Source organism: Pongo pygmaeus, chromosome 10 (assembly GCF_028885625.2).
Source record: "Pongo pygmaeus isolate AG05252 chromosome 10, NHGRI_mPonPyg2-v2.0_pri, whole genome shotgun sequence".
In the NCBI taxonomy this organism is placed as follows: Eukaryota; Metazoa; Chordata; class Mammalia; order Primates; family Hominidae; genus Pongo; species Pongo pygmaeus.
The window spans coordinates 15,103,424-15,119,723 of NC_072383.2; the positions used below are offsets into that span (position 1 = coordinate 15,103,424).

The 16,300-nt window shown below is 41.0% G+C and overlaps 1 protein-coding gene across 1 annotated transcript in view; it reads right to left on the reverse strand.

Annotated features, from left to right (window-relative positions):
- Positions 1-16,300, reverse strand: part of GUCY2C (guanylate cyclase 2C) — an 82,921-nt gene that overhangs the window by 38,855 nt on the left and 27,766 nt on the right. The window contains exons 11-13 of the mRNA XM_054444573.1: positions 8,315-8,396; positions 3,859-3,964; positions 320-382 (exon numbers count right to left, since the gene is read on the reverse strand). Of these exons, the coding sequence (XP_054300548.1) occupies positions 320-382; positions 3,859-3,964; positions 8,315-8,396 (251 nt within the window). The remainder of the gene's footprint in view (positions 1-319; positions 383-3,858; positions 3,965-8,314; positions 8,397-16,300) is intronic.

A 16,300-nucleotide genomic window follows, 5' to 3' on the forward strand; every position in this document is an offset into this window, starting at 1 on the left:
GTCGTATTTCTCAGCAATGAGCCAAAATATAATACTAGGGTTGCCCTGGACTACTCTGAATATCTTTGATATTTAATTTTTCTTCCTACACTCCACCCTTCCCCAACATTCTATTTGTCTTCCATTTTCCCCAGGACTGTGAGTTTTGCAACCCTTGAAGCAAGGCCCTGCCCATCCCTGTGAAGCTCTAAGAATAGCCCCTGGGAACAGACTGGGCACTTCCACCATTGTGATACTGACATCAGGGGCCAGGGCAACGAGGGGTCAAAAGGCCCAGAGCATACCCCAGTGGAGATTTCATAGAAGTGGGAGAGGTCACCTTTTTGTCGTATTTGCACTGTCGTAGTCTCTGGATTGTATCTCGTCTTTTGTCATCATCGATCTGGCACAAGAAAAGGCTAATTATTCCGGAAGCTCCATATCTCATCCTACTCACTGCCTGTCAAAGGCTGAGAGGCTCTTCCAGGTGGGCTGCATCTGTTTCCTCAATAGCGTGCTGGGCAGGCAGGCTTCCAGAAAAACTGCTGTAATTGACTTGTTCCCTCTCACTAACTGAACTCCAGCAACGTGTTTCCAGGTATCTACTGCTCTCATGCTTAGCTATGGGTTTCCTGCCTTCCTCTTGTGGCCCTACTTCAACCAGGGATTTCCTTTGCTCCCTTCTCCCCAACCCCGTTTTCGTGGGAATTGCTGCCTGTAGCTACAGATAGATGCTCTTGGGGAAGTATGCTGTGCATTTGAGTTGCACACTCTTGCCTAAAGGCCCAAGTAGCAATGCAAATGATAAAACTGGGCCAGGTGTCTAAGGGAAGCAGTCCTGTCGGCTCTGGGTTCAGCCCAAAGTTGCTAAATCATCTTATTCATCAAAAGAAGCTGGTAATAAGAATTCTTATATGCTATCTCGTGACATTTGTATGTTGGCAATTAATTTTTAAAATGTTAAATATTGAACAAAACACATGCACACACATAGGCACTCACAACTGCAGGCCAGATATGGCTCTTGGCCTTCCAGTTAATGACTTCTGGTCCAAAGACAGAGAAAAGGTTGGGAACAATTGCATCTTTCAATGTGATTCTCATAAAAACCTGAGATGTGTTATTATCTTTGTTAAAATGTACCTTACAAGGCCATTTTGAAATGCGAGTGAAATGACTCTCTGAAGGTCCAAGCGTGATGCCTGGCACATTGCAGACTGACAAATGTCAGTTATCGTCATTTCATTTTCTTCTCATTTAACAACTTAAGTATAGAAGGGTTAAATGACATTAAATGTCACATAAAAAGAGAATGGCAGAACCTAGGCTTGTCTTCTTGCCTAACGCTCTTTTTATTATTTCAGACCTTGATGACATCATTTAAACTATTTGGACCTCAGTTCCTTACTGCACAATTCCAACTCATAGAAATAGCTGGGGGTTAAATGAGACAAGTTTTGTGAAATTCTCTTGCTAGCTAAAAGACTTCTCTTTTTACCCTCAAATGAATGATCATCTTGATTATTTTTTTTCTGTTACTCTATCCCTTTGACTTTCCTGATTTCTTTTGTCTGGAATCTTTGGTCTGATATTGTGACGCTTTCTGTTCTAGCAGTGGGATGTTTGACTCTCTATTATCTCATCTCTTAGTCTTGCTTCATTATTTCTGCATTCAGTAAGTATCCAGACTTGAACCACTACCTGTCTGATTGTAGGTATTTTCCACCCTTGCTGATTTTGGGTGACCTTGAGTTTTCTCCATGTCTACCTGACTCTTAGCACCGGATGAGCTCTCTGTACAGGCAATTTCTGATCCGCCTGCTTCCCAGCCTGTCTAAAACTCAGAGTAACAATGATCACATGATCAAAATAATTTTGAACTTCCCTACTTTGAGTTTACTGTCCCAAAGACCTATTTCCTTACTCAGGTGACTCATTCATTCTGATGAACTAATAAAATCTGTACTCATAAAAATTTTGTATGTACTGACAAGAAGTGGATGAATTATACTTCTAGGAATATTTATATTTTAAGAAAACATACAGAGACACATGTTTTGGGCTTACTCCAAAAGAGAAAATATGAAATATGGGGTTTTGAGGCAGTGGGGAGATGCTTGAGAAATGACACCAAGGCTGGACTTGTGCAGAGGTGGAGCGTGTGGGAGCCCATCTGGGGCAAGATGAGAGACAGAGGTGCACACGGTCCTTCTGAAAGTCCCCTCTCCTCTTCCTAGTGTTATATTAAATAAGCAGGAGACCATTGGCATGAGGCTGTCTTTGTATTATGAGTTCCTATAAACTGCAACCTAACTTAGTATACAGGCAAACTGAAAACTAATTTAGGAGTCTATTTTTGTAACAAATGGCTGGGTTTCAGCCAATCACAGGCAGCTAACTGAACAGACCATGCCCAAATAAAGCAAATGCCTAGCTGTAACCAATCAAGTTATTTGTGTACTTTACTTCCTTGTACAACCTATGAAAGCTCACTGCCCATGCTGCAGAGTGGAGCTTTCTGAACCTCTTTTGGTTTTGAGTGCTACACAATTCATGAATCACTTTTTGCTCAAATAAATTCTATTTCGTCTGTCCAGAGTTTTTCTTTTAACACTAGGTACTTCCAGTTTGTCATTTAGGTCAACAAATTCTCTCTTTGGAAATTCAATAGTCTTAATGTCATTTACACCTGACTGTGAATTGATATCATCCTGACACTTAGCTGAGACAGATTGGCCTTTGTGAATAGAATTTTTCTGTTGAGATTCAGAATGCAGCAGGAGGGTCACATTGGAGCATGTCATATTTCTGAAAGAAGGGAAGACCTGGTCTTTGGATAGACATGAGGGGATCAGAGCCATTAGAGGGCAGCACACAGGACTTGGAGAGGAGGGTCAAGAGCTGGTAGAGAGATTCCAGAGACAAACTTAAGCCAAATGCAATTTTATTGCTGCTGATTTTAAGCAAGGAAGTATCTCAAATCACACTACACTATCAGTTTGGCCCTACTCTGAAGGAGTCCATGAATTCCCATCTGTGGAGGTCTTGGGTCTCCATATTCTCTTAATATGCTTTGGTATAAAACCTAGGATAATTATATGGTGTATGGAAGGTGTTACAATCTCAGGCTTTACAGTTAGACAGACTGGGTTTAAATTGTAGCTGTGTTCCTGGAATTTCCGCCCTGCTACTTCACAGTGCTCAGGAGAAGATGAAATGGGTTAATGCATGTGGTGCATTATAAGTGCTCAGTATTAGCTATTATTACTTACAGTAATCTTACTCATTAGTTGTATGTGTCCCTGCACTGTTTCTTAATCTTTTGTCCTTCAGTTTCCTCATCAGCAAAATTATGATGATAAAGCTTAATTTTGGGTTTCTGTGAGGAATGGATGAGACAGCATAGGTCCTGCATTGACTGTGCTAAATGAAGTTACGGCTGCTGCTATTTCCTGGTTGAAGGTGAATGTGAGCAAATATAAGCAGAGGCCTCTTTCTTCAGGAATGAGTAAGACAAGTCATAGGCCCTTAGTATGGACAGGTTGGCATCCAAGGTTTAGGGGAACTCAAATGCTCTGCCCATTCCTACATCCCTTCCATGGCAAATTCCCAATATGTGTATTTCTCTTCTGGATAAGATGCAAAGAATATGAATACACCATATCTCAGCCTCCAGGGAGGTGCTCATTGGATTAACTAGTTGACACGTAGGAGAACGGAGAATCAAGGGGAAGGGAGAGAGCTGAAAATTAGAAAACAACTAAGTCTTGCTTTCTGGAACAACTATCCCTTCTTGACACATATCCTGCAATGCTACCTAAGTCTTGTCAAATACCTGGCAAATTGCACCCATTCTTCAACAGGTAAGGTAGGGTTTACCTTCAGGCTAACATGGTTGGTCTCATTGGTCTCCAGAGGAAAGATATTTTCAGGAGGAATGTGGGACCATTTTTTCTGACGAAGTTCATAATCTTTTTTATATTTTCTGTGAAAGGAATAAAACTGGTCAACAGGTTTTTATTAGTATCCACGTCATTCAGCTTCGAAGACTGGGAGAAGTTTAGAACCCTGGTATGCTCAGGTAGATGTTCGTGAGGGAAGGTACCCCAATGACAGGACACCATGTCCTCCAAACTGAGAAGCACTTACTGCCAGTGGACCTGCAAGGATTTCTGATGGGCTTTTAGAGCAGTGGCCCTCAACCTTTTTGACACCACGGACTGGTTTCCTGGAAGACAATGTTTCCATGGAGGTGGCAGGGAGTGGTTTCAGGATGAAACTGTTCCACCTCAGATCAGGCATTAGATTCTTATAAGGAGTGTGCAACCTAGATCCCCTGCCTGCGCAGTTCACAATAGGGTTCATGCTCCTATGAGAATCTAATGCCCTGACTAATCCTACAGGAGGGGGAGCTCAGGCGGTAACGCTCGCTCACCCGCTGCTCACCTCCTGCTGTGCGGTCGGTTCCTAACAGGCCATGGACTGGGGATTGGGGACCCCTGTTTCCTAGTCTTTCTTTTCTTTTCACTTCACTTTCCCAGGTTTTTCACTAAGGCAGTCCTTCATGATAGTAAAGGATTTAAACTGATGACATAGAAGGCGTGAGGAAAAAATACAGGAAAAAAATGTAAAGTTGGTGACGTTGAGAGGCAAAAATGTTAATTTTTAAACCATAAAGAATACACCAGATCCCTAAATAAGCCAGTTCCTCTTACTCATCTGTGCCTTTTCAAAAAATATGTTTAAAGAAAGTGGAAAAGTACAGAGAAAATGTAACAACACCTATCTCAACTACAAAATGTTAAAAATGTATAGTTTCCTTCAGATAGTATCAGTCCCCAGATAGTGTAGGTTGGGGATTAGGCCCCTAACCCCTGGGCCATGGACCGGTACTGGTCCGTGGCCTGTTAGGAACCAAGCTGCACAGCAGGAGGTGAGAGGTCAGCATTACCACCTGAGCTCCGCCTCCTGTCACATCAGCAGTGGCGTTAGATACTCACAGGACTGCAAACCCTGTTGAGAACTGCACATGTGAGGGATCCAGGTTGTGCACTCCTTATCCTTATGAGAATCTAACTAATGCCTGATGATCTGAGGTGGAATAGTTTCATCCCAAAACTCCCCCTACCCCCAAAAATTGTTTTCCACGAAACCAGTCCCTGGTGTCAAAATGTCTGGGACTGCTGGTATAGATGAAGCAGAATTCTTGGGCTATAGAGGATGTACACTTTCAACCTTACAGATATCACCAAATTGCTTCCCAAAGCAATGGTTATCAATTAATTTACCTCCTTATCTTGAGAATTCCTATTTTCTATATTCTTGTCAACATTTGCTATTGATAAACTTTTTTTAACCTTTATGATGAAGGCGAAACAGTGTTTCATTATTGCATTACTTTGCATTTTCTTGATTACAAGTGATATTATCCTTTCAAATATTATCTAGCTATTTAATAGAGTATATAGACTCAGAATTATATAGAATTATGTATTTATAATTTTGCTCATTTTTTCCTACTGTGTATCTTTTTCTTATCCTTGTTAACTTACATAAGTTCTTAATATATTTTGAGAAATAAATCCTTTGTCCTTTTATTTTTCAAATACCTTTTCCTAGTTTATTACTTCCTTTAACTTCGTTTTACAGAAAGTTTTGATTTTATTGTGGTCATATTTATGTATTTTTTCTTCGACTTTTCCTTTTTTGTCTTGACTGAGAAGTACTTTCCTAAACTGAGATCATAAAGTCATTTTTATTGGACAAGCACAGTGGGTCACACCTATAATCCCAGCACATTGGGAGGCCAAGGCGGGGGATCACTTGAGGTCAGGAGTTGAGACCAGGCTGGTCAATGTGGTGAAACCCTATCTCTACTAAAAATACAAAAGTTAGCCAGCTGTGGTGGTACACACCTGTAATTGCATCTACTAGTGAGGCCAAGGCACGAGAATTGCTTGAACCCAGGAGGCGGAGGTTGCAGTGAGCCGAGATGGCGCCACTGCATTCCAGCCTGAGTGACAGAGTGAGACTCGGTCTCAAAAAAATAAAATAATTTTAAAAAGTCATTTTTATTAATTTATTCTAAGTTTTAAGTTTGATTTTTACATAATCAAACATTTAAAACTCCACATAAACTATGCATTAACATTTGAAACTTCACATAGACTAAACTGTGTCTTTGTGTATTATTTTAGATATATAATAATAATAAAATACAACATAATACAACTAATAATAAAAATAACTATTTTCATTTATATAATGCTTATTATATGTTAGTTTGTGTGCATGTTCCATTTCTAATCCCTACAACAGCTCAGATGAAGAAATTGAAGCAAGTTACCTGTTTTAATTTTGTTTTTTACACGTGGAAAGCCTACTTTACCAACATCGTTTCTTTTTTTTTTTTTTTTTGACATGGAGTCTCACTCTGTCACCCAGGCTGGACTGCAGTGGTGTGATCTCAGCTTACTGCAACCTCCGCCTTCCGGGTTCAAGATTCTCCTGCCTCAGCCTCCTGAGTAGCTGGGATTAGAGGCACCTGCCACCATGCCCAGCTAACTTTTTGTATTTTTAGTAGAAATGGGGTTTCGCCGTGTTGGCCAGAGGATGGTCTCGAACTCCTGACCTCTGGATTCACCCACCTCGGCCTTCCAAAGTGCTGGGATTACAGGTGTGAGCCACCGTGTTCGGCCACCAACATTATTTCTTAGCTGTCACATACTGTCATCTTTGTCATATTATAAGTTCTTGCTTGTATCTGATTCTGGAACTGATATTCTTTTCTATTGACCTGTTTTGTCCCAAGTTTGCCTTTGCTTTTTGGTTATTTGACAAACTCATACTCACCTTCTCAAGGCCATGTCTTCCTTAATGTCCCCTAAGCAGAAATGATTATTCTTTTCGTATGCTTCCATCTAAGTCTGAATATTCTTCGAGTAAGTGCATGTAAAATAGCATATTACTGACCCTAAGACCTGGAGGCAAGTAGGATGAATATCAAGACCTTAAAGGCTCTTGGGTTCTCACCTCTGTACCCTGGGAGACTCTTGGGACCCAGCGGAGCCAACTGTCATTCATACTGAATTAGGAGATTTCTTAAATGGTTTGCTAGTTTTCTTGCATAAGCTATTATAATGGCAAATTGCATGTGTACCACCTGTCTGCCAGGCCCCCTCATGGGCCTAGTATTGCACTGGCCATTAGGAAGCCCCATCTCTGCCTCCCACATTTAGAGACAATGAGAAACACCTGTTATTATCTTTGATCTTGTGATTCACCTCATCTTAAACTGATTCCCATTTAGACTTGCTTTTGGGGGGAAATGTTGGTTTCTTCTCACTCTTCACTAAATGGTCACCACACGTTTTAGACCATCACCTATATTTCTGAGCAACACAGTTATAGGAGCCAAGCAGTGTTGTCAGATTGAAGAAAATAGTCTACTTCCTTTTCTGGAGAAAACATCAACCAGTATATGGCAGGCTGGACGTTCACATGAGAAAGTATAATGACATACAGACTGAAGTGTGTAATACACAGATAAAACTTGTCTTGTTTAGCTAGGAAGTGCAAGTGAACCTGGTAATATAATATGGTATTATAAGTTTGGCGTTTAACATATGCAGATTAGGAGGTAGTGTGGTATTTACTCACTCATTTATGTATTCAACAAATATTTCTTAGTACACACAATGTCTCTGGCTAGGCATTTGGCAGACCCAAGTTGAGCAGAAAAATCATGGAACTGACGGTGAGAAGGCTTGAGTTCTAGTTCTGGCCCCACCCACTACCTGGTGATAAGACTCTAGAGAAGCCATTTGACTTTCTGGGTTCTCTTTCCTCAGGCTAAAATAGGAGATTTGGAATAAATTGTTTCTAAAACCTCTCCCAGCCTAAATATGTAATTTAATGAGTTTGATGTCTCCCACAATATACCAACATAATAAAAATACTATTGTCATCTGTATATGCTTATTATATGGTAGTTTGTATACATGTTCCATTTCTAATCCTTGCAACAGCTCAGATGAATAAATTGAAGCTAAGTTACCTGTTTAAGTTGCTAAGTAACATGCTTAAGACCACAGAACTAGTAACTCAAAGAACTGGGATTTGAGTTCAGGCATCTTTGGCTCCAAAGCCCTAATCTATTCACTCAATAATATTCTGCCCTTCAGATAGTCTTTGATGCAGAATGTTTTCATTATCTTAGGTCAGTCTGCAGGCCTCTTTGTGAATATTCATCATCATCAACAGACAACAGACCTCTCCCACTTTTCCTCCCTGCCTCTCTGGATACCGAACACAGGCAAGATAGAGGCGGCTGTACCTGAGCATCAGGAGAGCGACGAGCAGGAGCAGCACCACAGCTCCAGTGAGGGTGAAGACTGCAATCATCAGGATCTGAGGGCCTGTGGCAGAAAATGTGTTAGGAAGGACCTTTGACAAGAGAGCAAAAGCATTTCCAAGATTCTAGCTGCACAATGTAATTTGGGTTAGGGAAAAGAGAACCCTTTAAAAAAATTTATCTTTTATTAATTTCTCTCTGATAATATAAGTCCTGTGTCCCTACTCTCTGAACAGGCTGTCTGGCATTGTACCCAGGGAAGGTGGCTTAATTTTGGCTATTCTGACAGCATATACAGCTCTACTGTTTCTAATAGGAATCACCAAATGTTACACAAACATAAAATAGTTTGTAGCACACACAAAAAAGTTGGTGGTAGAAGTCTACCTGGTGTCCTTGAAATCAATATACCTAAGAAAGGTTCATAGAGGATGAGATATATTTTTTTTTTTTCTTTTTGAGACAGAGTCTCACTCTGTCATCCAGGCTGGAGTGCAGTGGCACAGTCTTGGCTCACTGCAACTTCTGCCTCCCTGGTTCAAGTGATTCTCCTGCTTCAGCCTCCCGAGAAGCTGGGATTACAGGCATGCACCACCATGCCCAGCTAATTTTTATATTTTTTGTAGAAATGGGGTTTTGCCATGTTGCAGGTCATGAACTCCCGGCCTCAAGCGATCCACCCGCCTCAGTCTCCCAAAGTGCTGGGATTACAGGCATGAGCCACAATACCCAACTGAGACAACTTGTTTTTAAATACAGAGCACATGCTGGAAGAAAAGTAAGTCAGTATAGAATATTAAGTGACAGTGTTCCATGCTGGTTCTTTCCAAGCTCTCCTGGGTTAGTGAGGGAAGTCAATGAAGAACGGGATTTTATTTACTAGAACACTAGTGTGTGGGTGGAGTTGTATAGATGGAGTAAGTTGAGAGACTCTCAGAAGAGTAAGTGGAATCCAGGAAAATGTGGATCCAACCCAAGGAAGCACTGAAGCAGTGTCTGAGTATGCAAAGGAAGACTCCTACACGGAGAAGGACAGCAACAAAAAGACTGCATGGGAAAGTTGTGGTTCATATATGCCGCAATGAATCCCTATTAGGAAGTCAATAGGTTCAAGAAGAAAAAATGGAATAGATTCCAAGCAATAGACAGAATGTGTAAGAAGCTGGAAAGTGATAGGAGTATGGTGAAGAAGACATGTTTCTTTATACAGCAAGGAAAGAAAAGAGAAACCCAATCAGGAATTCTAAGGAAAAAATGTTCAAGGAAGGCATAGTCCAAAAATGAAACAAAGCAAAATGTGCCCTGACTTTGAGAATTAGGTATTAAAAAAGGAGAGAAATCAATTTTCCTTTGTGGTACGAAAGGGAGACATTGGGGCTATATAGAAAGATGTTGGCCAGACGCGGTGGCTCATACCTGTAATCCCAGCACTTTAGGGGGCTGAAGCGCGGATCACCTGAGGTCAGGAGTTCGAGACCAACCTGGCCAACATGGCAAAACCCCATCTCTACTGGAAATACAAAACATTATCTGGGCGTGGTGGCGGGTGCCTGTAATCCCAGCTAGTCGGGAGGCTGAGGCAGGAGAATCGCTTGAACCCAGGAGGTGGAGGTTGTAGAGAGCCAAGATTGCGCCACTGCACTCCAGCCTGGGCGACACAGTGAGACTCCGTCTCAAAAAAAAAAAAAAATGTTATCACGGTGTACAATTTAGCTTTATATAAATAATATTCACATAATGAAAATGTTTCCTTAAGATGTTATCACGGTATACAATTTAGCTTTATATAAATAATATTCACATAATGAAAATGCTTCCTTGTTTTCAACTTATAGAATCAAATTATAGGCAAAGAACAGAGGTCTTTATTTTGGTTACCAAATAAATATCAACCCTGGCAAAGAAAAATATAGGAGAATTTTGGAGATGGGAAGGAGGTAGAAGAAAGAATTGTGGCACTAACATCTTCATCTTACAAAGTGGGAGGCAAGATATTTTATATACAATTGATAGGACAACACTAGAAGCTCATGCATATTAATTAAAATGAAAAAGGTGTTCAATAATTGTAACGACAAAAAAGATATAACTATATGGGAAGAAGTGAGAAAGAGGACTAGTGAAGATGAGCTAAATCTTCATGTATCAATACAAAAAATTAATAGATAACTGCTAAAGCTTATAAATCAAGAAATAGAAGCATATTATTTAGATATGCAAAACACTAAAAGCAGAAGTGACTGAGAGAGCAGAGAGGCACAGAGGTGGGATCAGGCACATTCACTTTCCATTACGAACACCTCTGCTACTGGATTTTAAAATCATGTGTGTGAATTTTTCTTTTTCTTTTTCTGAGACAGAGTTTCGCTCTTTTTGCCCAGGCTGGAGTGCAATGGCACGATCTCGACTCACCGCAACCTCCTCCCTCCAGGTTCAAAGATTCTCCTGCCTCAGCCTCCCAAGTAGCTGGGATTACAGGCACACGCCACCACGTCCAGCTAATTTTTTGTATTTTTAGTAGAGGTGGGGTTTCATCATATTGGCCAGGCTGGTCTTGAACTCCTGACCTCAGATGATCCGCCCACCTTGGTCTCCCAAAGTGCTGGGATTACAGGCGTGAGCCACTGTGCCCAGCCATGTGTGAATTTTTCTGTACTAAAATATAATTGATGTAGGTGCCCCGAAAAGGAGGTATTAGGACCTCTTTATGAAAGCAGAATCCTAAACTTTCACACCGTATTCTCTATCATGGCACCATAATCTAAACTCCTAGGGGCACAGTCCATGTCCTACTTATTCATTCCTGTTCATCCTTATACCTTTGGCACCCAGCACAAGACCTGGTATGTGGTAAAGTATCAGTAAAAATGGCTAATAAAAAATAATAGAAGAAAAACCTGGCCCTGGTCATCTTATTGCCTGAGAAGAGGCGAGGAGAAGGTGCTTGGACATTAAAATACATAAATAAATTCATAAAGAAAGACTCCTGTGCCATTAGGGGTCTCATGTCACATGTATTTTAAAACTGTTTTTGTTTAATCATATTATGTCCTTCTGAAGTAGATGGTTTAGCTTGGGGTAAATACTAGAGCTCCTTTGTATAAGGGCTGAATTTGAAGGGTTTATGCTTTGCAAACATGTGACTTTGCCTCTATTACCTTGTTTTGTGTTCAGGGGAAATTTTCAGTGCCGAAAATGTGAACTTTGGATTTCTACTCTCATCTGGGCAGAAATAAATTCACACTTTGGAGTTGAACTTGCATTATGGGCACATTTAGCTGGTGAATTCTGTTTGTTACTACAATCACCACTTCCATCACTATCACCACCATTGCCACTCCCACCATTCTCACGCCCTAAACCCCAGACAGAAAATAAAAGTGAGTACAAGAAATACATTTTCAACAGTGTAGATAATCCCACTCACTGGTCTATCAAAATTGCACATCCCCTAAACTAGAGTATAAACTGGAAGGAATATGGGGACTCCTCAGCCCACCTCAATTCTCTGCCTCTTACAGTACGAACATCGCACTGTACTAGATATAATTATAATATTTATATATAGTATTTCAATATACTATTTAAATGTAGTCATTTTTAATTAAACATGCTTTTTAGTTTTGCCTTTTAGATAAAAACGCAGTATCACGTTCTAAATTCCAAGGTTAAGCTTCTGCTGCCTTCTGGTGGCTGCTGTCGTTATCACATTCTATTTAACTCATCTCACAATGAATGAGTTTATAACCTCAAGGTCGTATGATATTACGGTTGGAAGGAACCTGATAAACTTCTTGATTTAACAGGGGAAGAAACTCACACTTAGAAAAGAGAAATAAATTGACTGAAATTAACAGAGTATAGATGAGTGCTGGAGTCCAGAGTAGAAATATATTCAGTTATCTCATGTCATTCATTCATTCATTCATTTATTCATTCCAAGGCACTGTGTTGGGGCAAGGAGATATGAATAAAGAATAAGCCCTGGGGGGGCGCGGTGGCTCACACCTGTAATCCCAGCACTTTGGGAAGCCAAGGCGGGTGGATCACGAGGTCAGGAGTTCGAGACCAGCCTGGCCAACATGGTGAAACCCCGTCTCTACTAAAAATATAAAAATCAGCCGGCTGCGGTGGCAGGTGCCTGTAATCAGTTCCAGCTACTTGGGATGCTGAGGCAGGAGAATCGTTTGAACCTGGGAGGCGGAAGTTGCAGTGAGCCGAGATCGCACTACTGCACTCCAGGCCGGGCAACAGTGCGAGGCTCCGTCTCAAAAAAAAAAAAAAAAAAAAAGCTAAGGAAAGTTGAGATTCCGGTTAAATCTTGAACTTGAGTAGATGTTTCCCACCTCTATGGAGAAGTGATAAATTCTATTCAGAGGGAGCAGCATAAATAAGGACACAGCGGCATAAATTTGCATGATGCTTTAAGGAAGTAGGGAGGAAGCTGAGAGCATGGGGAAGGGATAGGTGAGTAAAAGATAAGAAGTAGGGAGATTACGGGCACTTTGTGCTGTATTAAGTAATTTGGACTGTATTCTGTAGGTAAAGCAGAGTTGCCAATTGACATGTTAGCAACAGTGCAGTGACATGATTGGACTTGTGCTTTCTTTCTGGTAGCAGGATGGGTTGGACGGAAGTGGGCAGGACTAATGCAGGAAGTCGGTTGGAAGTCATTGTTGTGATACAGGAAGCAGATGCTGAGGACTTGGATGAGGAGGGGCCCCAAATCTGCATTGTCCATTGCTATTTCCCAGGTGCTCAGAACATTGTCTGGCATTAAGTAAATATCTTTGTTAAATAAATGAATGAACAGGGATGGTGTAATCTCCTGGTGAAATGTTTTGTTACTTAGTAGCTGTGTACACACAGATGAAAGTTCCAGTCATGCATATCTTATTTCTATACTATTTCAAAGGTTGAGTTGCTGAAGCGGCTTTATTGTCTGAAGACATACCCAAGGTTCATCATCTCGTGACGAGAAGATAAAGGACACAGACGCAAACACGGAGCGGGTTAAGGAGCGGAAACTTTAATAGGCAGGAAAGAAGAGAACAGCTCACCGGTAGAGAGGTAGGAGGGCTCTGAAGGGAAAAAACCCTGCTTGTGGTGGGAAGTAGTAGGTTATATAGGGAGGCTTGAGGAGGCGGTGTCTGATTTATATAGGGCCCAGGGGATTGGTTTGACCAGTGTGCCATTTACATAGCCCTCGAAGAAACTGGTCCTCTCACCCTAATGTTTTATTATGCAAATGTGGCCTCTGGCTTGGCCCCATGACATCCACACATGTGGCTTTACCCGGCCGGCACAATGACACCCCCAAACGTGGCTACAAAGAAAAGGGAGGGGAAATCGCTGTATTGGGTGGATCTGGCTTTTAGTACAGCTGCGGGCATTCATCTATGCAAGCTTCCAGCTTGCTTATTTATGCTTGCAGCTCAGCTTTTCAGGCTGCTTTTTGCTAGAAAAAGCCTCGCTGGGCGCCGTGGCTCATGCCTGTAATCTCAGCACTTCGGGAGGCCGAGGCGGGCAGATCACGTGAGGTCAGGAGTTCGAGACCAGCCTGCCCAACATGGCGAAACCCTGTCTCTACTAAAAATACAAAAATTAGCCGGGCGTGGCAGCAAGCACCTGTAATTCCAGCTACTCAGGAGGCTGAGGCAGGAGAATCGCTTGAATCCGGGAGGCAGAGGTTGCAGTGAGCCAAGATTGCACCACTGTACTCCAGCCTGGGTGACAGAGCCAGACAATGTTTCCAAAAAAAAAAAAAAAGTAAGAAAAGAAAAAGCCTGGGGGGAGGGGGGAGGGGGGAGGGATAGCATTAGGAGATATACCTAATGTTAAATGACGAGTTAATGGGTGCAGCACACCAACATGGCACATGTATACATATGTAACAAACCTGCATGTTGTGCACATGTATCCTAAAACTTAAAGTATAATAATAATAAAAAAAGAAAAGAAAAGAAAAAGCCTTACTGAGGACTCCTGTACCCTCGCTACCTGCCTAAATAATTTCTTTTTAACTCCTATATTATTGCTTCATTGGTAAAGTTTAGAGCTAAATGTAGTAAGTAACAGTTAAGTATTGAAAAGCTCTGGCTAACTGAGGTTGTTAGTTAACTGAGGCTGAAGTAAAGTTGCTCAGGATAATATAACGTCCCTGTAGGATATAGTATGAATATTTAATGTGATCTGTTTTAAGTAAGGAGAACTCTCTCAAAAAGTACTTTTTGAGAAGTTCAGCACTTTAGAAATCACAGACCTATTGAATAACCAAAATACCAAAAAACTTAAAGGAAATACATTAAAAACACAAACCTAACTTTGTCACTGACAGTTATAATTAAGAAGAAAGAAAAAGTAATTTGAACTCAAAAAGTTACAAAAGGAAGAAGTTGAGAGTTGCAGAAGCCCATGAGAAAAGAGATATATTTCAGAAGTCAAGTTTGGTTTAAAACTAGAAAGCTCGAAGATGGGTTCCAGAAATAGTTTTAAAAGCTTATTAAATAAAACTCGACTTTAAAAAGCAATCATAGCAATAAATCTGAAGTCAGCTTAGGATTGCTTATTGTCTAGGAGAATGCCATCTTCATTCCCCCCTCCCTCATTGCGTTAATCAGCTGCTAATACCTGTTGGATAAAAGTACAGGAATCATTTTGGACTTAATTTGACTCATGGAGTGAAAGAAAACTAGAAACGCAGGTATAGCTCTGACACAAGCAAGCCCTTCAAACCAGAAATGTTCCCTTTATATCAGATCAAACTTTCAGAGTTTCTGGCTGTAGAGCGGGGCTGGTATAAAAATATTTGTAGCTTACAATTTTTAATACTTTTTGAAAATAAGAAACTAATACAGAGTCATTGTGGAAATTTTGGAAAATTCAGAAAAATAGAATAAAGCAAAAAAAATCTTCCAGGATCCCATCACTCAGAGGACAGCACTCTTAACAGTTTAACATATTTCTTTCCAGTCTTATTTCTATGCATTGTTTTACAAAGTTAGAATCTCATTAAATAAGAAGCTGTACTTTTCTACTACTTTACATCATAAGTTTTCCCATGTCATTTAACATTCTTTGTAAATAATTATTTTTAATTGGTTGCCTGATGCTCCATTTGTGAATATATCATAATTTTCTAATTTTTTTTTTTTTTTTTTGAGGCAGGGTCTTGCTCTGTCATCCAGGCTGGAGTGCAGTGGCACAATCATGGCTCACTGCAGCCCCAACTTACTGGGCTCAAGTGATCCTCCCACCTCAGCCTCCTGAGTAGCTGGGACCACAGGTATGCACCTCTACATGCACTAATTTATATATATATTTTTTTGAGATGGAGTCTTGCTCTGTTCCCCAGGCTGGAGTGCAGTGGTGTGATCTTGTCTCACAACAACCTCTGCCTCCTAGGTTCAAGCGATTCTCCTGCCTCAGCCTCCTGAGTAGCTAGGATTATAGGCACGCACCATCATGCCCAGCTAATTTTTGTATTTTTAGTAGAGACAGAGTTTCACCATGTTGGTCAGGCTGATCTTGAACTCCTGACCTCATTATCCGCCCACTTCAGCCTCCCAAAGTGCGGGGATTACAGGTGTGAGCCACCACTCCCAGCCTTAATTTATAAATTTTTGTAGAGATGGGATCTCACTGTGTTGCCCAGGCTATCTTGAACTTCTGGCCTCAAGCAATCCTCCCACCTCGGTCTCCCAAAGTGCTGGGATTACAGGCATGAGCCACCACGCTTGGCTCTAAATAATTTTATAGATCATGTTTCTACTTTTTTTTTTTAATCTTTGGGCTAAATATCTGTCCAGATTAAAGACTTTTTCTTAAAGATTTTTCCTAGTCACATGGAATTACCTCTCATTATGGCAAGCCCTGGCCAAGCCAGTCATGGACAGATTGTCCTGAGGCGTCGTTGCCCAGGAGATCCTGACTGGCCCTGCCTGCTGCTGATGGTCAGTGTGCAGCTTG